The sequence below is a fragment of the Bactrocera dorsalis genome, chromosome 2, assembly GCF_023373825.1.
Source record: "Bactrocera dorsalis isolate Fly_Bdor chromosome 2, ASM2337382v1, whole genome shotgun sequence".
NCBI classification, from domain to species: domain Eukaryota; kingdom Metazoa; phylum Arthropoda; class Insecta; order Diptera; family Tephritidae; genus Bactrocera; species Bactrocera dorsalis.
Genome location: NC_064304.1, coordinates 4,932,934 through 4,958,754, shown reverse-complemented (window position 1 = coordinate 4,958,754; position 25,821 = coordinate 4,932,934). Strand labels below are relative to the sequence as shown.

Here is a 25,821-nt window from a genome sequence, read left to right as displayed (position 1 = left end):
TTATTTGTAGTTTGGGCTTGTTGGAAAATGAATTATTTGAGCGCCTAAAGTTTGTGAAGTTGACACTACTGGAAACAGCTGTTTCAATTCACCTTTTATTTTAGGTTATTTCTAATTTCATATACAATTACTTTGTAGGTGTCGTAAACTAAACCGCAGTTAAAAGAAATAGAAATATAATACAATATGGGTAAAGTCATGTCAATGGTCGCCAATAAAATGAACCGATTCAATGTGGAAAATAGGGCACATCGCATATTAGAGCGTGACAAACCTGTGCCGGCACCGAAATATGAATCCAATATTCAGGATATGCAACGAGCTCTTGAATGTAAAAATGAAATCATTTGATGAGTTAAAATGTAAATTGAGAATATTTCTATTTATTTAGTGGATCCGCAGCTGGTTGATAAACTAAACAAAAAAGATTTAGCGTTGGATGATCGATTAAAAAATGTTTATGTAACTTCCGAGGATAAATTTGTGGGTTAAATGGACCTAAATGACCAATTTTTCAATATGCATTAAATAATTTCATTAAATACAGATTGACTATGCTGCACAACGCACAGACCCTAATAAACCGCTTCCATTAAGTAGAAAAACTCCACAAGATTTCGAGTATGGATACAGAGAACCAACACGGGTTGTGGCAGGTCGTTGTACACTGCGGCAAGCGATGCAATTCATAACAGACCATCAAAGTGACCCAGAATTGTGGACGAAACAAAGAATTGCGTCAGACTATAAGTTGAAGGAAGAAGTTGTTGGTAAATGGTTTATTTTAACTACTTGTTTTGTCGGCTTGAATTAATAAACATTTTTTTAGGTAACATTCTTCATTATTTTAAAAGCTTTAACGTGTACATCCCAGATAAAGGTCAAAAGGAACGTATTCTGTCCCAATCCAGTAAGAAATTAATTGAAAGCAAGTCAGAAGATTAATACTCTCGCCGTTACATTAGAAAAACGGTAGCTATCCGATCATGTCTTGTTACTTCTATCAACAAGTTATACCACCCTTTGTCGTTGGAGAAATGCGTTAAAGCTCAATGTAGTCGATAGTTGATAAGTAGAAATAATTGTTATCAAATATAAATTAAATGCTAAAAATATCCGCGTCGAAATCAAACCGATTTAAAATATTAAATTTTTATTGATTTATGTTAAACAATAATGTTAGGCGGACAATTATACAAATTCAAAGATTTGTCTTCCGATACAGATATAACTTTGTCATCTGATAAGCTGTATTTTACTCCCCAAGCTTGGTCACTATGTTCTGAAAATGTATGCATGCATTTGCGTTCGGCGAAATCCCAAATTTTTACGCTCATATCACTAGAAGAAGAAGCAAAATGTTTACCATCTTCGGAGAACGAAACACACAACACCCATGAGGCGTGACCAGATAATGTCCCAGCGACGTCCGAATGAGCTCTAAAAAAGTTTGAAAGAACTCATAGTAAATGTAGTAAGTGTATACATTATATATATACATACACATCGTATAGTTTCATATGTCCATCATCTGAAGCAGTTAGCAACATCTGCGAGTTTGGTGAAAAGCACAAGCTTCGAACCGACATGGCGTGACCTTCCAAAGTTTGCGCCACTTTGCCTGCAGCCACATCAAATATAGTAATAATGCCATCTATAGCACCACTTGCTATGTATTTTCCATCTGGACTCTAAAAATATGTTATTGGCATTATATTCATATTTTATAGTTTTATATGTACGGTCAATGCACTTCTTCTTAAACTTACATAGGCAATGCTTAGCGTAAATTTTCCATTTTGGGGATCTAATACTTGCTCCACCTTTCCAGTTTCAACGCTATACATTGAAATTTTCCCATCATTAGATCCCGAAATCACATAGTTGTTGCAGGGAGAAAAAGCTACTGTCCACAGATCAACCGGCCCAAACGAAAGCAAATGCTTTTGTTGCCCAGTTTTAGAATCCCAAAAGCAAAGACTAGAGTCTAAAGAACTACTCGCGATTGCTAAATAAAAACAATAACATTTGTAAACTATTTTCATTAGTTCAACGAATCTAACACTCACTTTTTCCATCTGGACTGACAGCCACAGAAACAACACCTAAAGAATGTCCCTTCAAGGTGTGACGTAGCTTTAATTGGTCATCATCTCGAATATCCCACACTTTCACCAAATCATCCAGCCCGCCGGTCACAATAAAATCAACCGGTTCAGGCTTCTTTTTACCGTACATTGAATCATTACTAGCGTTCGGATCTTTTTCTGGGTCAGCATTATTTTCGGATTGTTCCTCCTCTGGGTGTAAGCGTCCCCAAGAGCATGACCAAATCTAAAATATAAATAAACTCTAACATCTCTCAATTTCCACATACTAAACAATCTTACTCCATCGTCGTGTGCAGCCTCTTCTTTATGCAACAGGGAGAACTAGAATTACATTCAAAAATATAGGTTATAATAGTGGCCTAAAGCACAATTAATAATTTATACCTACCATTGCTTTATTTCTATAAAACTAACAACAGTTTAAATTATAATCACAACTTGCCGCACATTTGCTGCCACAAAATGCCAAATAAAAACAAATTGACAAAACCAGATGTAAGCTTACCATATTGCAAAAATATGAGGTATTACCATATTAATGAATTAATACTTATAAAAAACATTTGAAATAAAATTAAATTAATAAAATATTTGAAATAAAATAAAAATTAAATTAATTAATATAAAGGATATATTAAAAAAAAAACATAAAAGCTGTTTTTATGTAAAATTAAGATTAACTAATGAAATTGAAGTTATAACAATAATCCTGTACAATAGTGATGCCGTGGTATTTACTTCAGCATATTTCAACTTATTTTACAGAAAATCTGTTTAATTTTTGAAATATAATTTCTAATTTTTAACCAAAATTTCTTTGCAAATTTATTATACCATATAAAAGATTTTAATAAGTTGAGATCAACTTTGAGAAATTAGTAAAGACGAATTTAATGGTAGCGTGTGTACGTATTAAAATCTACTACAACAAATGTGGGGGATTTTCCCAGTAATGCATTTTGGGGCCTAATCTACCTGTCACTACAGTCATTTCTCGTGAAACGGCAGAGTTGAATGTGGTGTACGGTTTTGGTGAGCGCATTCTAATTAATCCTTATTTCAGAAATATAAATAATTTAGGAGCAGAAACTCCTCAACCGCTCGATAACAGATAACATATTTGATATAAATTGAAATCACAGTGTGTAAAATGTGATTGAATTTATGTGCAATCAAATGAAAAATAAGCGATTGTTACGAAACAACGAGTGAATGAATGCATTGAAAATACACGATAATAAAAAATGTAAGAATAGTAAAAGCAAAGAAATTGAGCAGAAAATATGGCGATAACCGGAGAAAATCCAAATAAAAGAAGTGAATGCTAAACAAAATATAAATTTTTATGTTATTTGGTAAAATTTTAAAAAGTTGTGTGCTTTCTAGTGTACAAAATCGATTGTAAATCAAATAATACCTCTAATTTATTTTTGGCGTTATAAAAAATAAAAAAAATTGTTCTCTGCGGCGCGTGTGATTAATCAGACTCTTATTTGTATATGTATCTAAATATGTTGGATACTTTAGATACTCCTGCGCATAAGAGTCGAATTTGGGTGGACGGATAAACGTTCAGAATTAGTCAGACCGTAAACAGTACGGCCGGTGCCTTCTGTTGAAGCACTTAACATTCATTGAACAAATTTTTAAATAAATACTTTGCAGTTGTTTAGGATTTTTGGTAAATTATCCCATAATGCATGTTTTTAGGTGTATTAGTAATAGAACACCTACTTGTTTATCGCAGTAATGATTATACATTGTTAGGGCTCAAGTTAGGAAATGAGATTGATTGAAACTAATTTTTGTTATTGTTAATTTTTTTATGTTTTTGATAATTTTCACTAGAATAAGAAGTAGTCCAAAAATATCTCGCTGTAACTAATATACAAATGTATGCATATACGAATGCAAATACATATAAGTACATACATAAGTATATGCATACTTATTGTACATACTTCGTCGTGCTGTTTCTCATAAACAAAAGTGCAACCGGTTTTTATTATGATATTATGTTTTCTATTTTTGTCCCTATTTTCTATTATCGACTAAAATTCGACGTTTAATTGTAGTACGAGGTCTCTGTTGAAAAAAAGAGATAAATCACAACAAACCAAAAATCGAAAAATAGTTTAAGAATAAATAAAGCGTTTGGAAAATATCGAGAAATGTAAGTATCAACAATTTGCATACATTCAGTATTTTTTGTTTATAACTAAAATATACATACATAAATAAGTACATCTTGTAGATAAAATAATAAGTATATGCTTAAGACAGAAATTTTAAGTTGATTTTAGAGAAATTCTGATTTAGAATGTTATAAACAATGTAGTTTGTTTATTTCTAAGCAGATAAAGTTTAAATATTTTGAAAATATGTTTGCTATATGAACAAATTTTAATTTAACTTTAACAATATACCAAATTTGAGTTGCAAAAAATAAAAAACTTCCAATAATTCCAATAAATATTCAAATTTTCATTTTGTGCCAAATTTCGCTCTGCATGAGAAGGTATGTATGTGCATGAGAAGGTATGTATGTGCTAAAAAGCCAGGTGCGAACAATTGGCATTCTTAAAATAGTTGTCCGACACTCAGTCGTAGAGTTCAGCGTTGGTAAAATATAAGCATAAATAGCAACAAACAGTGCTGTGGCGTTAAGCATACAAACCTTTGCATAAATATAATTCTCTTACCTAAATACATACGTCTGTATATATAGTATGTTTGTACGTACATACGCATGTAAGTAAGTTGTATGTACTCGTGAGTTCACTTTTATAAATTTAGGTATAATTTGCATGCAACGGTAAAATAAAATAATTATTGATTTGAAAGCGATTGTTCATAATACTTAAATTCGGCTCTAGCGACAATAAAATGTTGGTCAGTAATAATTTAGTTTATAGTTGAAAAGTCGATTTGACTTCCTTGTAAATATTGCCAATCGCAACTCAAACTTTCTGAGCAGATTATTGAATGTTTATTAAAATTCAAATATTAACTTCAACACAAATATTATTTTGTTTGTGGGTTGTTGCTAAATATTTTTGGGAAAAAATTGCTATTTCCTTATCTTATCGCGTGTCGCATACAACAGTTATCTGAAAATACTATCATTTACAACTTTGCGGTTCTGAAAGAAGTAGAATACAATAATTTAGATATAAATATGAAAACAACAACAAACAAAAGATAAATAAACGCGGTAATTATAAATGCGAATGAAGTCACTAACATTTGCTATTTTTAGCAAACTAGTAACAGTCTCAACCGCTGCATCGTTTTTATTTTGTGTTGTTGTTGTAGCCTTAAGTCATTCTCCGCCTTGTTTGTGAATGCTTGGCGCAGCCTCTATTAAAATAACAAAAGAAACGCCGTCAGATAATTTAAACTTTTTAAGAGTCCAAGTTGAACTTTTTCGCTTGTTCCTATCTAATGACAGCGCTGCGCTTGCTTACCTAAGTAAGAGAGTATCTTTTGTGTGCGGATATTTTTTATTTTGCTTTTCCTTCGCTTCAAGACTTCGCCTGGGGTTAGGTGTCGCAGACTGCCATGTCAATGTGCCGCTTTTCGCTCTCCTCATTCACAAATGCCACCGGGGCTTGGCATTTATGCATTTGAACTATTGTCAGCTTTGTTTGCTCATCGCAAATTCACGTGCTGCCCGTGGAAAAATATACCGAACAAAGAATTAAGCAAACTACCTAAAATCTTTTATTGTGATGTGCTTTGGAGAGCGGTCAACAAACGTTTAACTTTAAGTGTTGCAAGCTAAATGCATTTTAAGATGACGTGCTTTGAAAAATAGACAATATCAAAAACTTTCCTCTGTTAAAAATTTTAATAAATTCAAAATGTTTCAGTTTTTTAGTTGTCCTGCCGACGATAAACATATTTTTAAAGTCCGAATAGTTTGTTTATCGATTTATTAATTTATTTTTCTTCCTTTCGGTCTCAGATATGGATCTCCTTTCCAAAAAACGTCGGAGACTCTATAAAGTATACAATATATGATGCCTCTGCTTATAAGTGAACTGAAATTTTCTCTGATACAAACTGGTTTATCAAAATCAAAATTTTCAATGAAAAACTTCACATAGTATAGCTGCCTCACAATTTGATTTCAAATTAAATTCTGGTAGTTCTTCACCTGGTACATTTTTCCTTAACGCCAGCATGTTCCCTTATATTTTAACGGCATAAATTTGCTTCAGTTTTCATTAACAAATTTCCGCCCGGTTATAATGCAATTCATAATGCTCCAATAATCTTTACCTAGGGTATCACCAGCATGAATGCAGCAGTTTCTTTCATCTCCCAATATACATACAGACAAACAACGTTATATAGTGCATATGTATGTATATACATACATATTGTAACGAGTGAATGCACAATAAATTTAGTTGATTATTAAGCTGCTGTCTGCCCGGCAGATAACCACTTAGTTGTAGCCCAGGCAACGAACGCGTTAGCTCAGCTGCAAAGTTCATGACCGGCACAAAGCGCTCTACTACAACTTATCGCACTATTATTCTGGTGTGAATATGAAAAGAAACAAACAAAACCAATGAAGACAAGGAAAGCGCTCGCTGTAGATAGCTTATACTTGTGGCACATATACACATACGATGCGGCGATAGCACGATGTTAATGATTACGACAATGACGAAGGCTCTGAATGAACGGCAAAAAAATTTTGTTTCTTTTTTACGATGCGACTAAGTTTTATTCCATTGTGTCGAATAATTTAAGCAACCATTGACGGGATGACTCAGAAGCCCTCAATCTACGGCTAGATGACTTGCAGAGCTTTGAGGCGAGTTCAACGTAACTAGCACGCTACACGTTGTCACTTAGTAATTGATTTGAATGCTTATTTACACTCGCCGTTACTAAATTGCTCAGCTGCACGCTTGAATATTTCCAACCACATTATTTATAATTTAGTATGTATTGCTAAGAGCACCAGCCGTATGGCTGAAGTTGCTGCTGATTTTGATGCTGACAGTCAATTGCTGAAAATAATTAAGTGCTGCTCGCTGCGCCAAGTGAGTCAAGGTCAGTCAGAAGCTCTACAGCTTTCACCCTATGCAAGTGAAACGCTTCAGGCGGCTATTTTCTTGAGCACCACATAAAAATAGCATGTAAATATCTGAATTTTTTCTGTATGACATGGCACTAGATATGTACTAGTAGTCACATATTAAAAAGCAAAAACAGAAAAGCATAAAAATTGCTTGTGCGTTCTCGTTTGCTATGCGTATCTGGTTGGCGCCTGTACGTCTTGTTGGTATGATGTCATGCATGAATGTGGCTCCAAGTTGACGCTTTGAAAGAAAGGACATGAACATAAAAGAATTGGCTGCACTGGTTGCTCACCCTGCCGACAGAAATAGAACGTTTTTTCAGATATGTATGTATGTATGTGCGTGTAGTTGTAGTGACGACGAGGTATGAAACCTAAAAAGTCAATGTATTTCTTGGGCTGCGACACTTTTCTCCATTTCTTCCTATTAGACGTTGTAGTGCTGTATTTACTCTAATAAATTGCACTACATATTTTATTGTTTTCTTCGTTTTATAATTGCAGAATAGATTGTGGAATGAAGTTTGTATATTTATTCCTCATAATTAATACTGTTAGGTTAGGTGAGGTAAGGCCTATCGAAAAAAAGCTTTCCATGTCATTTGAGGGGTTATATCCACTTATGTACATATATCAAACCATATACATATTTGACGTATATTCTACGAAATTTTGAGGTTGAGATTTTTTTAATTTAGTCTAATCGGTTCCCAAAGCTTTAAACAGTTTTTTTCGAAGCACTTTTTTCATAGTCGGTGAATCGATTGACTTGGAATTCTCGACTGACCTTCTTAAATATAACGGGGTTTTCAACAAGGACGCTACAATAGTAGACCGATAGGAACAGTAAACGACGCCATATTTTTCCCCGCTCTTTTGACATTTCCCTTCAGTAAGGTTTGCCATTTCATCATGGTAAGATATACGATCCAACAATGAAACGAAATTATTAAAATTTTCTACCGAAGTTCGGAGTGAGTGGCTTTAACTTTAAAAGCGTTACGTCCAATTTATGGTCGCCATAATAATCCTGTCAGATCAACAATTGAGCGTCTAATGGGAAAATGTTAATTCACAGGCATAGTTAAAAATGTTCCCGTGCCAGTGAGACAAAGAAGTGTCCATAGTGTTGAGAATATTGGTGCAGCTAGCGCATCAATTGAGAAAGACCCAAAGCAGTCTCTTACACGTCGTTCTAAACTGTTGATCGTCTCAGTGACGTCGTTGTTGCGAATTTTGCGAAAAGATCTTGGCCTATATTCTTACAAGTTTAAATTGACGCAAGAACTGAAGCCGCTTGACCAACAGAATCTTCCTCTGATCGTGAATTGGGCTGAGCAACAACTTGAAAATGATTCAGATTTTCATCGAAAAATCATCTTCAGCGATGCGGCTCAATGATAACCGAATATTTTTGGCCCGATTTGGATGATATGGACTAGGACAATATGTGGTTTCGTGTTATCATACGAAATGTCCAAGTGAATTGGCCGCCTAGGTCGTGCGATTTGGCGCCGTTAAACTATTTCCTGTTTAGCTACATCAAGTCTATGATCTTTGCTAACAAACCAGCGACGATTTATGGACTTCGTACGAATATCGAACGTGAAACGTCTAAAATTGGGTTCAGCGTCTGGACTTCTGCAAGCGTGCCCGTAGTGACAATGCAAAAGAAATCGAGTTCCATACATATTGGCAACGAACTTACTTTAACAGAAACAAAGAAAAAAGGAGAAATACGATTTTTGATAATAATTTTGTTTTTAAAATTAGAAAGTAATTTTTTCACAAAACCGACTTTTTTTGAAGCCGTCCTTTTTGACGAAATTCAAAATTTTGACTAGTCCTTTATTTACCAGTGTTCAGCTACAGAATTAAAAACTTTTTTATGTGTTTGGTTTCGAGATAATTTTAAGTAGTGTTTTGGAGGTTCTTCTAAAGATCGATTGTGGGATCAAAGGAACCAAAAATTTTTCAAAATAAAATGCGTTTATAATTTTAATATAATTTTACACATAAAAAAGTTGAGAGAGCTTGATATATAAGAAAACAACATACTAAGTCGATTCACATTGTTTTCGAAAAACTCTCTAAACTCCGATTCTTGTAGCTCGCAAACCGATGTAAATCTCATTGTTATAATTTTCCGAACACCACTGTAGGATAACTAATGTAGCGTAAGTATTTACAGTCCAACCATTATGCGATTTTCTTGCCGCCATTATCCACCAACTCCCATGCTAACGAGTTAACAAATTCGTTACACCCCACATAGATCGACGGGCATTTTTCATCGCCATATTTTCCGCCCTATTCTTTTGATGCTTCCATTTGTGTGAGGCATTGTGCACTTTATGCACTGTGACTTGCAGTAATAGCATCGCCAGCGTCGGCAGTGGCGGCAGCGTTTGCACTCTTGGCACCATTTCACTTGAGTATTTCGCGTTCGAACAACAAACCCAGTTTTAAGAGCAGTTTAAGCACATCTACATATGTACATACAGATGCTTGTATATGAGTCTATTTGTGCAACAAACAGCACTCTGCACTTCCTGGCGTCGGCAATATTCACAAACTTTGTCACAGGCCATTATACAAATTGTTTTTATTTCTTAGTTTACACTTTGCTGCAGAAAAGTTATAGAAATATGAGTAATCCAGCATCACAATTGACACATTTAACAAATAGGCATACATACTATATACTATACTTATTCATATTTGGTATTTATGTATAGGACTGCAATGAATTTTATATTTGCGACAACTTATCTATAGAAAGAGCACAAACGGTTTTTCGAACCGATAAAGCTTTCCCTTCCTCTTGCATTTTTGGCAGTACCCAGTCTTTGAGTTAGTGTTTTCTAGATTTTCGAAGTACTATCACAAGCATTTTTTATGAACAACAGGTTTCATGTCAGTGCAATAGCTCTCAAACTGCTGCATGAAGAGATTTTATTTTTCTATCTTGAACCGTCTTGCCATGAGCAAGTAATACTCAGAAGGAATCTTCGGAGGCCCTAAAAAATATAAATATAAATGGTTGAGATATCGCTCTGAAATTATGCACGCAACCTTTTTTTTCAGGAAGCTACTCATAAGTCGGAAACGCTGATATAGGACCACTATAGCATCTGCCATAACAACTGAACGATACAAATCAAGTTCCCTTTACTCTTCTTCTTCTTTACTGGCATAGACAGCGCTTATGTGGTTATAACTGAGTTAACAACAGTGCGCCAGTCGTTTCTTCCTTTTGCTATTTGGCGCCAACTCGAGATACCAAGTGCAACCAGGTCCTTCTCCACCTGATCGCTCCAACATACTTGAAGTCTTCCTCTTCCTCTGCTTCCACTGCAATGGAAAACCTTCTAAGCTAGACAGCGCTGCCGGTGTCTTTTGTTTCGATGAATTATGGTATGTCAATGTTGTCGTATGTACATATATCTCGTACAGCTCAACGCTCCATTAAGGTGCCCGCTGTTACCAATGCTCAAAAGACCATAAATTATCCGCAAAACTTTTCTCTCGAACTCTCCTAAGGCTTACTTATCAGATGTTGTCATTGTCCATGTCTCTGCACCATATATTATATATAGCAGGACGGGGATAATGATGCATAATATAGCCTTTGTTCGTCGAGAGAGGATTTTACTACTTAGTTCAGCAGAATGTGGGCTCCTCGTATTTGTGGATTGGGCAGAGCACACCTATGTTCCAATCGTCGGGCATGCTTTCATCTGACCATATCTGATGCATGCACTTTATCAGTTCTTCGCCCTCGGGTTTGAAAAGCTCGGCCGGTAATCCATCGACCCTGGTGCTTTGTTGTTTGCTTTTGCTATTCGAACCTTATCATAGTTGGGAAATGAAACATCTTTTCCATCGGGGAATCGGGTTCGCGATCTCCAGATGTTATACTTTCACAGTCGTTCAGCAGGCTGGAGAAGCGTTCCCGCTATAACTTCAGTATGCTTTGAACATCAGCCACTAGATCAACACTTTGGGTCTTACAAGAGTTTGCTCCAATCTCTTTATTATAGAAGAGTAGTTTAGCTTCGGTGCAACCGAATTTAATCGACAGTGCTTACATGACGCTCGGAATCTACGATTTCCATTATTTATCCCTATTTTCGGCTATTGGCCTTCCACAATATGGGAAATTTATCTAAACATTATCTGTCTTGTGTTTTCGCTTTTATGAGAAGTAATGTAAAAATGGCGTATTTTCTGTTTGCTGGTTTTCATCATCATCCAACAATACTGAGTTAAGCGATCACAAACTTAATTTTGCTAATAAAACGTTTTACTTATATAAAAGACCTTCCATTTTTAAGCTTTCATGAACTCTTTTTAAAGATTTGTCTCATTTGACAGTCCCTTCAATTTCTATGGAATTTCTTCAAATACTCTTTGGCAGCGCAATTTCAAATTTCGTTTATGTTTATGCATATGTAAATATCAAGCTCGTATGCCACTAAAAGCGCATATGTAAACACATTACGGTAGGACCAACAAATTAGATTTAAATAAATTAAATGACAAACTCGACAAATATAATATAATCGTTGGACTATGATTACCCTCAGTAGCATGACCCAAAACATCTGCACTCTCAAATTGTTCACCGCCAAGAGTAAAACTCTGTGCTGAGCCACTGAGCCACTAATGCGGATTTTATCTAAAATCAGTAAAATGCAGTAAAAGTAATTAGGGCGAACCAAGGCTTAGGCATAGCGGCATACAGCGCGAGTAACACACGTGTGCACATATGTATAATTATTTATACATATGTATTATGGTAATTTATACACATTAGATAGGTAAGCATGTACATATGTGTGTGGAATGCATGCATAACCCGTGCATATGCGTACATAGGTTTCTACACTTGCATATACATATGTAATTGAAAATGTTATGAACAACGTCACAGGCAGCATAAAAGAAGTCACTGAAGCTTGAAAATTTCAAATATGAGCGCAAGTGCAAATGCGTACGCGAGCATTCGCGGAACGAGTACCTTTTGGGCGCCCACGGAGGTGAACATTTGATACAAAAGCTCATGGTACATAACACACACACACACATACATATATATATACCTACAATGTTTAGATTTATTTTATTAAATATTCACATATACCCTCGTTTATATGCTGACTTCGTTGTTGGTCGAAAAAATGACGGCTGTTATGCATTTCTGTGCAGTTGCATGTAAAATACATATAAACACTGGTTGGCACAATCGTATAGCGTGTTTCAAAGGCGGACAGGTGTTGTGCCACACGAACGCTGGAGCGCGTGTATACGAGGCGTAGAAGCGACGGCAAGCAGCATGGGAAGAGGTTAATAAGCAGCTGGGTCGAGCCGGCCAGCCTAGCTAGTTGGTCCATTTGTTCATTCATTTATCGAATGGTGAGAAAATGTGTTTTTACAAAGGCACCCCTTAACAAAACACACACACACAATAAGCTTTTATTGGCGTTAGATAAATGCTGCCCATAGACAAATGCAACTCTGCACTTGCATGCGAAATCAACTCTAAAATGTTTAACACTCTGGCATTTATTGCATCTGTCAATTGATTTTTTTGTTTATTGTTGCACTATTGTTGCAGATTCTGTGAATGAAATTTAAATATACATAAATGAAATAAAAATAGTTGTCAAATTGTATGCATTTCGATTTAAGCGTATTTCTTTGCATTTAAGCTCGTTTCAGTATGATGTATTGATTTAGTCGAAGGTCAATCGTCACAGAAGACTGTAGATCCGAAGCGAGGTTTTTCTCGGCGTCGGCTCACCTTTGGCACGATATTCAGCCGATTGATTGTCTGTTTCCGGGCCGTAAACATAGATCCTAGACTCATAGCCAGAAATAATACTTTGAATGACATTCTGGTAGTCGAAAAGCATTGTTTCACAAACGATAACGACACGCTATTGTTCAAATAAATTGAGTGGATTGGGAACCAATCGTGATTTCACTTTTCCTAGGTCCAATTAATCTTTCAAAATAGATTTCACTTTTCCTTCCGATATTTCAACGATGTCAGTAAGATCCCTGACTATTAATCGTTGATTCCCAAGCACCAATTCCTTCATTGGCGTGTTGATCACCAGTTGCTGTTAATGGCCGTCTTGAACGTGGTTCATAGTCAACGTGTTCTCGACCTTCTTTGAATAATTTGTTCCAATCAAGAACCCTTTCCCGCGGTAAACAATTATCACCAAAGGCAAGAACGGAACGTTTCGGCATCAGAAATTTGATTTCGCACAGAAAATTTAATGGAACTTCTTTGTTTAATAATTTCACTCAACGTAAAAATCGACGAATGCATTTTATGTACTTCAGAAAGACGAGCGTATACTAAACACTAATGATTATTTTGATGTGACATTTGGCACAGACGTCACCGACAGTCATACCAACCTTGAAAGAAAATATTTCGAAGAATTGATTTTCATGCGAAATTTAAATTAAAAATGCTTACTATTTTTTGCCCAATCGGTGGTTGTTTGATCGATGAGATTGTATGAGAGGTACGTGTATACCATAAAGTGGTCCGATATCTGACAAATGAGCAGGTTCTTTGGAAAAAAATAACAATGGACTAGTTTTCGAATATAGAGAAAATGAATCAGCTCATTAATATACCTTAGGGTATCCGACATTTCCTTCTGGGAGCTACAAACGACTTGGCAAAGTTAGTACACCCTGTTTAGAGTATAAAAATTATACTGTTTTAAAGTGTTTTTTTTTTTTAATTCTAATCTTAAATAAGTATATTCATATTTCAAGAAACCTATTCAACTTCACGTTCGAGTGTGAGTACTGGAAGAACTGCTTTAACAACCCTATCAAGTACTTGTGATAGTGGAGATAAGGCTGTCAATATTTATTGACGATTGACTTTTATTGCCGAGGGAACTAAAAATATATTATATGTTTATAAAAACAGATACAATTTTCTCATTTTACTCAGTATATAAACTACATATGTATAAAGTTTACCATACATAAAGTTTCGTAACATACATTTCCTTTTAGAAAAGAAGAAAGTCGTGATTCTTCGACGATAATATGCCGATATTTAAATACAGTTTTTTCAAGCAATAATTTCGAGGATCCATCAACTATTTTGTTATCTCTTCGTTTCTCTTAGATAATTATTCTTCATGGATAACATACTCGAACATTCAAATATACTCCATGATAGATATGCCTTGCCGGAGCAAAGAAATCGAAATGGGAATCCGTATCACTTGCCTACTTTCCTGAAATTAAATACCACTTCTACAAACATACATATATACATATTTAGTTTGTTTCTGCCACATTAAGCCTCACGCCCCTCCTCCGAAAGAAAAAGCGAAAAAGAAGCATAACGAAAGCGAAAAACATACAAACAACATATATAAAACAAAATGCAGCAGAAAACTAACTTTTTATTTGACTTAACGTACTCAAATTTCATTGCATTTGTGATAAGTTCAGTTCCCCTTCTTGCGGCTCTTCGTCCACTTTCAATCGTTGTCGTGGCTGCGTAGTGTTCGCCATAATATTGGGTGTCGATGTCATGACGCGTTGTTGTTGTTGTACAGTTCAACTCTCGTCACCAGTTTTGCTATGAGCGCCGGTGTGATGTTTTGGTCGACTTTGTGCTGAAGTGTTGTTTTTATTGTTATTTGATTTAAAGTGGTGTACTTGGTATTCTCCTGCTGCTGACAATGGCTTTGTCACTTGACTTTGTCTGTGAGTAGGTCTGTCGTTCAATTCAATTCAAGGTCAGAGCGATTTTTTTCAACGTGCTTCAATTTCAACGACGGTGTAACATTGCACGCCGGCGTTGGTAGGGTTAACGAGCGCTAAACAAGGAAGAAGAAGCCTAAACAGAAATCATAAACAAATGCGTGGTGCTGTAAAGTTGTTGGCTCTCACTTTACGTCGGCGCATGTTAAAATTAAACAGTAAGTGTTGATTAGGCGAAGATTTCGACGATTCGTTTACTCTAATTAACAAAGCTTGAGTGCCGAGTGCTGATTGCTTTCATACGCCTTTGGGTTTTGCAAATATGTATATTTGGACCAATTTTTTGTTGTTTTTGTTTTGTTTTTTTACATTTTTTAAATATTTACTTCAAATTTTATTTTACATTTTTAGTTTTGCATTTTTAACACTTTTCTGTCTTCTTTTCCAGATTTCCTTTAACGTATAAAAAAAGCTATACCTATATAACGGTATATCAACTCAAATGCTTTAAAAAGTACACATTTTAAATATTATTTGAGGTAAGTGCATTAAATATAAAATACACAAACAATAAAAAGTCTTAGTATGTACATTAGGGGGTTGATTTACAGCCAAAAAACTAATAAATCGGGTATACGGGAAATATTCTACGGATGGTTCGGAGCCTAAGAGACTGTGGGTCTAAAATCGGTTTCGAGCCATGGATTTTGGAGACAAAATTTCCGAATGAAATTTAATACGTACATAGATGCATTTTGATATTCTATTAATCATTTCTCAGACTCGGTGAGATTGAACCACTGTAACACATATTTTCCATGCAACCAATTACATATTCAGATATTTTAAATTCGTTCTTTAAATCGCCGGCTTGAAATCGGTTTTAGGCCCATAGTTTTTTTAATCAAAGGTGTTCAGAATGATCCGTAAAACATCTTTGGCATACGCGATTTTCTTTAAAGAAAAATCGACCCTCTCTAACGTACATATTTGAATGGTAATTCGTTTGGATGTATGTATAAGAAAAGGGCATAGTTTACTAGGTCAATAGCTGTTTAAAGTAGCAGCCAATAAATACAGTTTGGCTCTCTTTAAAAGACAAAGCATAAAAATTAGAGATGAATTGGCTGACTTGCTTAGTTATTCTTAGAAGGCACGAACTGCAAATACGAAATGTATTAGTAACGGGTTATCCATTTCCCATCAAATATGAAATAAAGCATATGTTGGTATTTTCTGGTGTTTTTACCTCGTTTTTATATACCCCTCATGTTTTCCTAATGTTTATACCCTGAAGAGGATGGTAAGCTTGCCACGAAGTTTGCAATTTCAGGTGGAAGCATCGAAGACCCTATATAATGATCAGCGTGACCAGCAGATTTAGCTATGTTCGACTGTTCAGTCCTCAGTTTTCGAAACATCGATCTAGAATTTTGTACACGTCGTTTTTTCTCATAAAATCTCCTCAATTATTAGAACTGCTGATATCGGACTACTATTGGGTATAGCTGCCATACAAATTGACCAATCAAAATCAAGTGCTTGTAGAAATTGTTAACATCGGACCTCTCTACCGAGTTCCTGTCATACAAACTGACTGATAAAAATCATGTTTTGTGCGGCACACTTTTTTTATTTGACGATATATCTTCAGAAAATTTGACATATATACTTATGTAGCTTATTGTCCAAGGCAACGGTACAATCTGCAAAGAAATTGTTTAGATCGGACTACATACTGTGTACAAACTGACCGATCAAAATCAAGTCAAGAACTTTGTTATACAGAAACTTTTTTATTTGCGAGTGTTATTAAAGCTTCGATGTAGCCCAAGATAACGTTTCGTTCTTCTTCATTTTTTATATGACATGCTATATTTGGAAATTACCCTAATTCGTTCTTGGAATCTTCGAATTTCCTAATTTTTTACTTGAATACTTTTAATGATTTCGTAAATGTCAAACGTTCCGCTTGATAGCCAAGCTATCGTACTCTCACTTGTGTGTGTTTCACTCTCACTGGGAGTCTCTGCAACGTAGCCACTTATGCGTCCAACAATTTACTTAACTCGTTTATAAATACATTTGGATCTGACAACCGATCGCTAACTAAATAGCACCGCTTAGCAAGTTGTATGCAACAAAATTGGCAATCGATGCACATCCACCTATACGGTGGAGCCACTGACAGGCACTCACTTAGGTCTGGCTGAGTGTATGTCTGCATGCCCAAAGTGCTAAACGTTTAATACAAGTACATATGGCAATTTATTTTTAATGTGCTTGCCATGTGTAGGTACAACATTTTTCACTCGCGCATTCGCGCTATTTTTGTTATTTACAGTACTAACTCAATCAAACGAACATCTCGATCCAACGATCATCAATTTTTTTTTAATTTTAATATTTTTATTTAAATAAATATTTATTTTTTGTTTTGCTTTAAAAAGACGTTAAAAAACTGTTTGATCCAGCAAAAGCTAATTTAATTATGTCTGCATGTAATGTTGCACTTTTCGCCGCTTCACTGTATTTATCTCGATTTTTGATTATCTATCGTTGCACCTACAGCTCAGTGGAAATCAATTTACTTTTAATTGGCCTCCGCGTTTGCGAAGCCAACTGATTGCCGCGAACCACGTCGCGCCCGTGTTCGCGTTGGGCTACTCCTCATGCCTGCTGCTTTGATGGCGCTTTCACAGACCGCAAATTCTCAGTTTTACTGGCGGTTGCGGTCGATTAAGTTTCGAAAATTTTCGGCAATTTTCTGCACATAAACGTTTAAGCATGTAGAAAATTAAAAGTCCTAGACCTTTTTAAAATAATAAAAATAAAAGTGAAATTTTAGTTAATAAATCATTAAAGGCGAAAAGCTTTTGTAGCTAACGAAGCTGTGATTAAAAAAGTGTGCTAATCATGAAAACCTAAAGCAATGCGGTGAATTTGAAATTGTTCGTTTATACATAAAGTTATGTAATTAATGAGAACCAGAATATTTAAATTGAAAAAATGAAGTTCGATAAGGATTAAAGCATCTAAATAAACGCAATGTAATAAAGATTTGGTATAAGTTTGTTTTTTAATTTATAAAAGTGAAAAAAAAATAAAATTGTGTTTTAAATAGTGCGGAATGGCATATAAATAAAGTGTATTGAAATGATTATGTAATTTGAAAAAGTAAAGAGACATGTAATAAATAAGAAACTTAACTTAAACGTTACTGATAACATAACTTAAAATCAAAGGACTGTAATGAAAAAGTACTGTGTTCATATTATACGAAAGAAAAATAAAAAATTATTTATGACGCAAGATTTTAAAACAAAAAAAAACTAAACTTAAAAAGACAATAAAGGAAAAAAGATTAAAAATTGGCACTTGCAGCTTAGCGGCACATCTAAAATGACCGTCTAAAAAAAGATTTTCGAAAATTATAAGAAGAATTAAGAAATATTGTATCAATAATTTAAAATTAAAAAAAAATGAATGAATAGGACATAGAAAACAAATTCTTATTAGAATATATTATCCATACAATGATTAAAAATTGACAAGATGGCCACGCTTTGAAATAAGTTGAATGTTACTCAAAATTTTGCTCTTCATTGGCTTATCAAAATTCGATTTTTGAACAGATCAAAAAGCTGGTAGGTCATTGTATGAAGAACTAACGGGGTTTTCAATAAGAAAGCTAATTTTTTTTTTTTAATAAAACAAAAACGGTTTGGGATATCAATAAAATTGTGTCAGAAATGAGCATCATCGCTGAAGATGATTTTCAATGAAAATCCGGATAATTTTCGAGTTGTTGCTCAACCCAATACAAGAACATACGATGGTTCTGGTGGTCAAGCGGCTTCAGTTGTTACGTCAATATCATCTTGTTAAATGTAGGCCAAGCTCTTTTCGCAAAATTTGCCACAACGACGCCGTCGAGATGCTCGACACTAGAGAAAGACGTGTGACAGACTGATTCGGATCTTCCTCAATTGTTGCGCTAGCGGCAGCAAAATTCTCAACACTTTGAACATCCCTTTTTTCTCACTGTTATAGGAACATTTTATAGTGTAACTGAGGATTTAAATTTTTCCTCTAGTTGTTGATCTGACAGGACGATTATGACGACCCTAAATTGGACTTAGCGCTCTTAAAGTTGAAGCCACTGACTCTGAATTTCGGACTCGTGATTGGATCCTACATATCCTTAGTGAAGAGAAATGTCAAAAGATAAAATATGGCGTCGTTTGCTGTTCCTATCGGTCTTTTGTAGCGTCCCTATTGAAAACTTCATTATATACTGAACACTAAGCAAATATTGGTGATGAGTTCATTTGCCTTTGAGCTGATTGAAAGCCGTAACTCAAAAACTTTTTGAGATATCGATTTAAAATGTTAGCATGTTAATTTTAAATGTATAACCTATCTAAATATGAAATTTTTTTAAACTATAAAAACTGACATTCAGAAATTGTATAGATTTACCTCCTACTACGCATTGACAACAAATTATGTTTAACTTAAATGAATATAAAATTTAAAATTCACTTCTGAATTTAATTCGTTATATTAAGGAATAGTCGAATGTTCCGTTATTTTTAGTTTACGATTAAATAATGTTGAAATTTTAAGTTTAAATTTTATTAGAGATTCGTAAATTATAATAACATTGGCTATTAAGAAGTCTCAACAGCTTCTTCATGGTGTTTTTTCGGTGAATGCCTGAGTTCGGTCTTCACGGCGCTGCAATAAAAATGTGTGAAAAGTGTATAAAATGTTTATTTCAAAAATCTGTTTTATGATGAACGAATTGTGAGCACGCTACAGAAGCAGTAAAATGCTAGTTTTACAAATTTGAAAGTAAATATTTAAAGAGTTAAGGTGTTACAACTAAGCATAACACAAAAACATAAATTAAAATATGTATATAAACATAAAAATATAAAATATTTATTTAACAATTAAAATAAAACTAAAATAAAAATTCGTATTATTAATTTTTTTTTTTTAAATGGCAGCTGAGTGTAGGGTATCAGCTAAATCAATGAAAATTAAATTGTTTTGTTTAACACATTCTTCGTGGGGAATCTGATGAATTTATCGTTGCTTATTTGTTCTCGTTTTTTTTTCTCGCAATTTCTCGTTGGTGTTGCGTGCAAGCGTGAGCTGCTTAAGTTTGGCAGATTTTAGAATCACTTACTTCTGCACCGAGCAAAGTGAAAATTGAAAGCGTTGCATGGCTAAAATTAAAAAAAGAAAAGTGCGCGAGCAAAATGTGTAGTGCGAGCGAAAAATACGGTAACGCAACGTTCCAAATGCGGGGTAGAGTGTTCGCGTTGAATTTTTGCGGCTAAAAAATAATTTTAAAGAATTGGCTAATGCTATGAGTTGCAATTGAAATTAGAACGCGCCTTTATGTAATACATAAATAAATTGTAATATATGTATATGTATGCGTATATTTAAAGCTGCCAAAATGACAGCGCTATTATTTTTAGTTTTTTGTTTTTCGTTTTTTTTTTTTTAAGTGGAAGGCATGTGTGCGTGCTCTTAGCTAATTGACAAGTGAAATATTGAAACAAGATAAAAAAGGCAAGCAATTATTTTTACAACACCACAGCATGCGGCAGTGAGCAGCCTTTTATGGGCTGTATTAGCTAGACGGATACTGTTTTTATTTTTTTTAACACAAATAACAACAATGCGCGGCTGATGAACTCTTTTGCCGGCAATAACCTAAAATTGGAACTGCTCACCACCAACGCCAGCACATAAGCAGGTACAGATATATAGATATTTATGGAGGATAAATGTCGACTATGTACTATATATGTATACTGACTTTTTTCAATTTGTTTAAAATTTATCGTGTGATTACAGGCCATAGGCGAAATTAATAATTAGAACTTTCGGTCACACATCAAAAAATTAGGTCAATAAACACGCTTATATTTACATATCTACATATGTATGTATACATACAGTCGTATATATAGCTACAGTTGTAAGCCGGTATCATAATCCGAAAAACGAAAAGATGAATTAAGCATATTGTTGTCGTATGAACAGCTGTTAGGAAGATGTTAGCGATGGTGTGTTTAAAATATTGCCACGTTTTATAAAATTGTGACATAATTTTTATTTTCTCAATCAAATTAACATTTCTCAACTTAACAAAGAAATGTCCCATAACTTGCTTACTACGAAATAAATTGCATAAATGCTAACGATAAGCAAGCACCGTTAATTGTGTGTATTAAGTAATTGCAACAAAATGCATTATTTGCAACAGTTTTGTTAAACTTCTCCGAATCATTTATTCACAATTTCGCAGCTCTTTTTCCGCCCACAACCGCCTTAATGAACCGACTAAGCAAATACTTGCTCGGGCTGAATGTCAGTCAGCAAGCCGATCAGCTCATAGTTACTCATGAAATTGCTGATCTAATGACACCCACGGGCCTATAATTTGTTTAATTACACTGTAATTCCTAGCCAGATACGGGCGTGTGTGTGTGAACCTTTGTAAATGCGTGTATTTGTGTGATTACTTCATAATTTGTTATTGACGGTAGCAAAATGCAGTCATAGTACATTCTGTTGAACATTTTAATAATTACATATTATGTCTAATGCCTCCCTTATATCAGCAGTGTTTATGGGAATTTTTTAGCTTCGTGCCATTTTAATGTGTACTCACCGGCATTCCAGCTGCAACGCCGGCCAGTTTTGTTCTGCATTCACATGTGATTTGGAGTTAGTTTGGATTTTTGAAAGTTTTGTGAAATTCAGAAAACGATCATGAATTAAAGTTTTTTACGATGATGAATTGAAGTTTTTAGAATACTGTAGATCCAAAGAAATCTTAATTACCAAAGTATAATTTTTAGTCCTCAGGATTAATTTCGAACTCGATTTGCTAATATGGTTTCTTAGTCATTTTTTTTCTTTAAGGGGTTCCATGGTTACTTCTGGAATATTGTCCTAAATTTTCAAGAGAAGTTGATTCGAGTAATAGGTTCGGAGATACAGCCTTGTTAACTTGTGCGCTCGAGGCTAGCTAGGCTAAGTGCGCTGTCTTTAAACGCGTTTTTCTCGAAGCTGTGTTTTTGAAATCGGTTGGAAAGATTTCTCGAGAACTACTCAACTGATTTTCATGAAATTTAGAAAATAAGATACTCATAAAAACTTGGATGAAAGATTTTTTTTCGATTATAACTATGTGAAAAAAATTCTCGAGATTTTCACAAACATTTTTTTTTTCTAAAAATGTCTGACAAAAATGAAATTTTCAATTTTTTTTACTTCGTTCAAGTTCTAAATTGAGGTTTTAACTAAAACACGTATTTTTTCTCACTTTAAGTGATCCTGTAAGTAGTTATCCTGCCAACGCTTTTTTCCGAAGGGACATCGGAAATGACGTCGCAATGGCCGAGTTTAAAATATTTTTTCTAAAAATTTCAGAATTTTTTTGTCAATAGTGTATGTAACAGTAAAAATTTTAATAAAATATTTTATTTTTATATGTATGAGAAAAAAATTGTTGGAAAAAGGCTATTTTTTACCCAAGGAAACCCACGTTACCTCTTAAGTCGCACAGTAAACCTCGATTAAATTCTAATCAACAACCCATAATTTTTTCTATTTGAGACTTTACATTTCTAATATTTTCTTAAATTTCCTTAACTTTTGAAGAAATAATTTCCTTATTTAACAAATATTCTCTTGATATTCTTTTCAACTGAAAATGTGTGTCTGTCTAGAAACGTTGAAATATTTATAGTGGCGCCCGCATATTCACATAAAATTTGTAAACGTTTTTGATACTAAACGTAATCGTATTGGTTTGATAAATTGTTTGTAGATAAGATTTGGCAATGACCAAATTTCAATTTGAATTTGTTGCTTTTTTGTGTAGTCATTATTTATTTCTACATCAATAGATATACATATGTACATACTTAAAATGAATCCATTTATATACCAAAAGATTAACCTTTAAATTGTTTTCAAATTTAGTAAATATTCGCTTGACTTTGCTAAACTTGAGAAATTATTTATCTTCTACCGAATTTTTAATAGCTTTCTCATAAATTTTCGTTTTGTTGTTTATATTTCTTTAAAGAATTTAATACCAATACAATGTATGCATATACATATAATGCACACATGATCATATATCAACATACGTACATACGTACATAGCTAAGCCTTTGCTTAAAGAAGGTGCTTGAGTTTTTGTAAGGGCTTATGTTATCTTAAAACAAATTTTATTTCGGGTTCTCAATGACTTTCATTCATAAAGCTAAATTATTTAAATCGAATACATATATACATATATACGAAAATAAAGATAAAAGAGCAGATTTGTATGCACATATAAGTACATATATAGTATATTTATGTATGTAGTTATCCAATGGTGACAAGTAAAGCCGCTTGAAAAGCAACAAAGAAGGGAAATATTTGCTTGTTGACCGGCCGCCCCGTTTTGTCAATCAACCAACCTTGACCAAAAAACACCACATTTGAAAAGCAATAAACGCACAGTATCTATACATACTATATATAATTTTGTAGCAGTATATGTGTACCTAAGTATGTATGCAAAGACCAGGCCTTTAATTTTATGAAACCTTCAAGCAGATACGCTGGATGGCGGCGAAAGCGTCAAAACACGACTGGCATTATGAGGGAGCACGACGCTTGAATGAATGAATCAGCTGAATGTACAGTTATTCATTTATATATGTACATATATGTATATTATTTGATATATACTTATTATACGAGTATGTAAGTATTTTAGAAATTGCCATATAATATTTGATTGAAAAATTATTGGTTCCAAACGGGAGCGGAACTATAAGCCTTTTCAAGCCGGAGTAAATAGGTGATTTAACATTTGGAAGGTTTCTACAAATACACTTTCAAATAAGATATGATTATTCGCTTAGTCTATAGTAATTCTCTATTAGTACTATTAAAGACGGCCTGTGCCGGAAACTGAATTCTCAAATTTTTTTTTAAATTAAATTTCATTTTTTTTTTCTTAAAAAAAGCTTGTGACTAGTTTTTTGAGTAAATAATTAATTTTATTTTTCCTTTTGAAAAAATTTCTGGATAAAAAAAATGTCATTAAATGTCGTCATCTAGTCTAATTTGCTGCTGCCGGTGATTTTCGAAATTTCGGTAGACATCTCATTAAACTTCTCGTATTTAAGTTAATATTCGAAACTTCTACAAAAGGTAAACTAAAAATCATATTCATAAAAGTATCTTTTGAAGCTTGAAGAAGATAACAGATAATAATTTTTAAGGTGAACGCCGATTTAATTAAAAAATCGAATTTTCGAGAGATATATTTTAGCCTCATGTGCCTTTTCTTATTCCTAAAGGATGAAAGAATTAATTTTAGATTTTCTAGAAAACAAGTTACACACTCATGCATATAAGTACATATGTATGTATAGTATATTCCAATAAAGGATAAACGACCTTTGTCGCGTGGATGTGTACGCCTTTCGAGTGGGTTTAGCTTGTTACTGCATTCAAGAAAAAGTGTGAAAAGCAACAGAACGTATGAACATGAAAGAGTTGTTTATAGAGCCCTTTTCCGGTGTCAGAGGAAATGCAAATTGTCTGCCACAAACGATAAAAGGCGGTCGAATGAGTTATGGCGCGAGTGCGCTGGTTTGGTCTGTGTGGGGGATTCGCGTAGAAATCATAGATGTGGATGAGGCGACTGCAGTCGTAACATGTCGTACCATGCGGTACATTTGTACAACTGTACATATGTATGTTTACATAGCTATGCTTTTTAATATAAATATAGTGTTGCATTTATTGGCATTTATCGAGAAGTCGGTTGGAGTATTGTACTTCGTGCCACACACTGGCTGTGCGATTAAAAAGCAAAATTTAGCTTTAAATTCGACATTTGATTTTACTTTTAAATACCATACCTGCCGCATTTAGTGTTTGTTTATAGTATATGTACATATGTAGTATGCATGTGAGAATGTTGTATGCTTTGGTTATTTAGTTGGAAGGGAGCTTTTTTCATTTCGATTGTTTATAGGAAAATGTTGGCATTGATCGTACGAGTATTATTTTTATTGAAAAAACTTGTGCTTAGTTTCGTTTATGCCGGTGTTTCAATGTACATGCATACTATAGGTATGGTATACATATGTATTTACACACATATTTATTTATTTTACTGCTTGAATGCATTTGTGAAAGTCACAGTGTAGTGAGCAGCGCCAGCACCGCGACCACGAATAGTCAATTTGAAAGGGACCCAAAGTCATATATTTACATGTTTAGATATATATAATCAATACATATGTTTATATAAGCACATAGAGCATCCAGAAATACTTTAAATGCTGAAGGTAATGAAACACAAAATCTTAATTCACGATTACGCCAAACTAAATTTTATTTATTTTTTTTTCGATTTTTTTACATTTGTAATCACTAGCCGAGTAGGTGTTGCGCACAAACGCAAGAAAATGTACAGAATTATAGAAAAACCTAAGCTAATCAGCCAAGCTGAAAAGTTGCCTTTTGCGCTCTCAACTGGCTAACCCACCAGTGTCAACGCACAAACTCTGCTCAACCACGTTCGAATATTGACAGAACTTATTCATTTACTGTACTCGTATGTGCGTACAAGCATACATGAATACAACGCTTGCGCTTGGCGTTTCTATAACTGAAGTTCTGGTTTGTGTCTTTCCACCCACGCGTTTCCATTAAATTCCAATAATATTTTGTAAATAATAACAAAAAATAAATATAGAATAATGTTCTTTCGGTGAATGTCAATCAAACCAGGCCATGTATACCATATTC

The 25,821-nt window shown here is 34.1% G+C and overlaps 3 protein-coding genes across 18 annotated transcripts in view; 2 read left to right on the top strand and 1 right to left on the bottom strand.

Annotated features, from left to right (window-relative positions):
• The first annotated feature begins 105 nt into the window (after positions 1-105).
• Positions 106-1,132, top strand: LOC105225860 (protein NDUFAF4 homolog). The gene is made up of 4 exons (XM_011204521.4): positions 106-331; positions 392-483; positions 548-770; positions 830-1,132. Exons 1-4 carry the CDS (start codon positions 187-189, stop codon positions 943-945), a joined length of 576 nt encoding a protein of 191 aa, XP_011202823.1. The 5' UTR covers positions 106-186; the 3' UTR covers positions 946-1,132.
• On the bottom strand, positions 1,116-2,618 carry LOC105225861 (WD repeat-containing protein 61). The gene is made up of 6 exons (XM_011204525.4): positions 2,500-2,618; positions 2,391-2,432; positions 2,070-2,334; positions 1,770-2,008; positions 1,504-1,691; positions 1,116-1,440 (listed from the first exon to the last, which is right to left on the bottom strand). The coding sequence occupies exons 1-6, from the start codon at positions 2,500-2,502 to the stop codon at positions 1,167-1,169; spliced, it is 1,011 nt and encodes a 336-aa protein (XP_011202827.2). The 5' UTR covers positions 2,503-2,618; the 3' UTR covers positions 1,116-1,166.
• Positions 2,619-3,063: 445 nt separating this feature from the next.
• Positions 3,064-25,821, top strand: part of LOC105225857 (F-actin-monooxygenase Mical) — an 88,581-nt gene continuing 65,823 nt past the window's right edge. For 2 of the 16 annotated variants that reach the window (XR_007421567.1, XR_007421557.1), the window contains exons 1-2: positions 17,397-18,014; positions 20,490-20,740. The gene's annotated coding sequence lies outside the window, so the exon portion shown is untranslated. Of the gene's footprint in view, positions 3,793-3,959; positions 4,285-15,412; positions 15,504-17,396; positions 18,029-20,489; positions 20,741-25,821 lie in introns of those variants that run through there. The other 14 variants (XR_007421552.1, XR_007421555.1, XR_007421556.1 and 11 more) reach the window with 14 other exon arrangements.

Bases quoted from the DNA above. Each gene is read 5' to 3' on its own strand.
- LOC105225861 (XM_011204525.4), bottom strand. The intron at 1,692-1,769 runs GTAAGTTTAAGA...ACATATTTTTAG, and splicing joins TTACGCTAAGCATTGCCTAT to AGTCCAGATGGAAAATACAT. The intron at 1,441-1,503 runs GTATGTATATAT...AAACTTTTTTAG, and splicing joins CATATGAAACTATACGATGT to AGCTCATTCGGACGTCGCTG.
- LOC105225860 (XM_011204521.4), top strand. From the start codon at position 187: ATGGGTAAAGTCATGTCAATGGTCGCCAATAAAATGAACCGATTCAAT. The intron at 332-391 runs GTAAAAATGAAA...CTATTTATTTAG, and splicing joins TATGCAACGAGCTCTTGAAT to TGGATCCGCAGCTGGTTGAT. The intron at 771-829 runs GTAAATGGTTTA...ACATTTTTTTAG, and splicing joins GTTGAAGGAAGAAGTTGTTG to GTAACATTCTTCATTATTTT.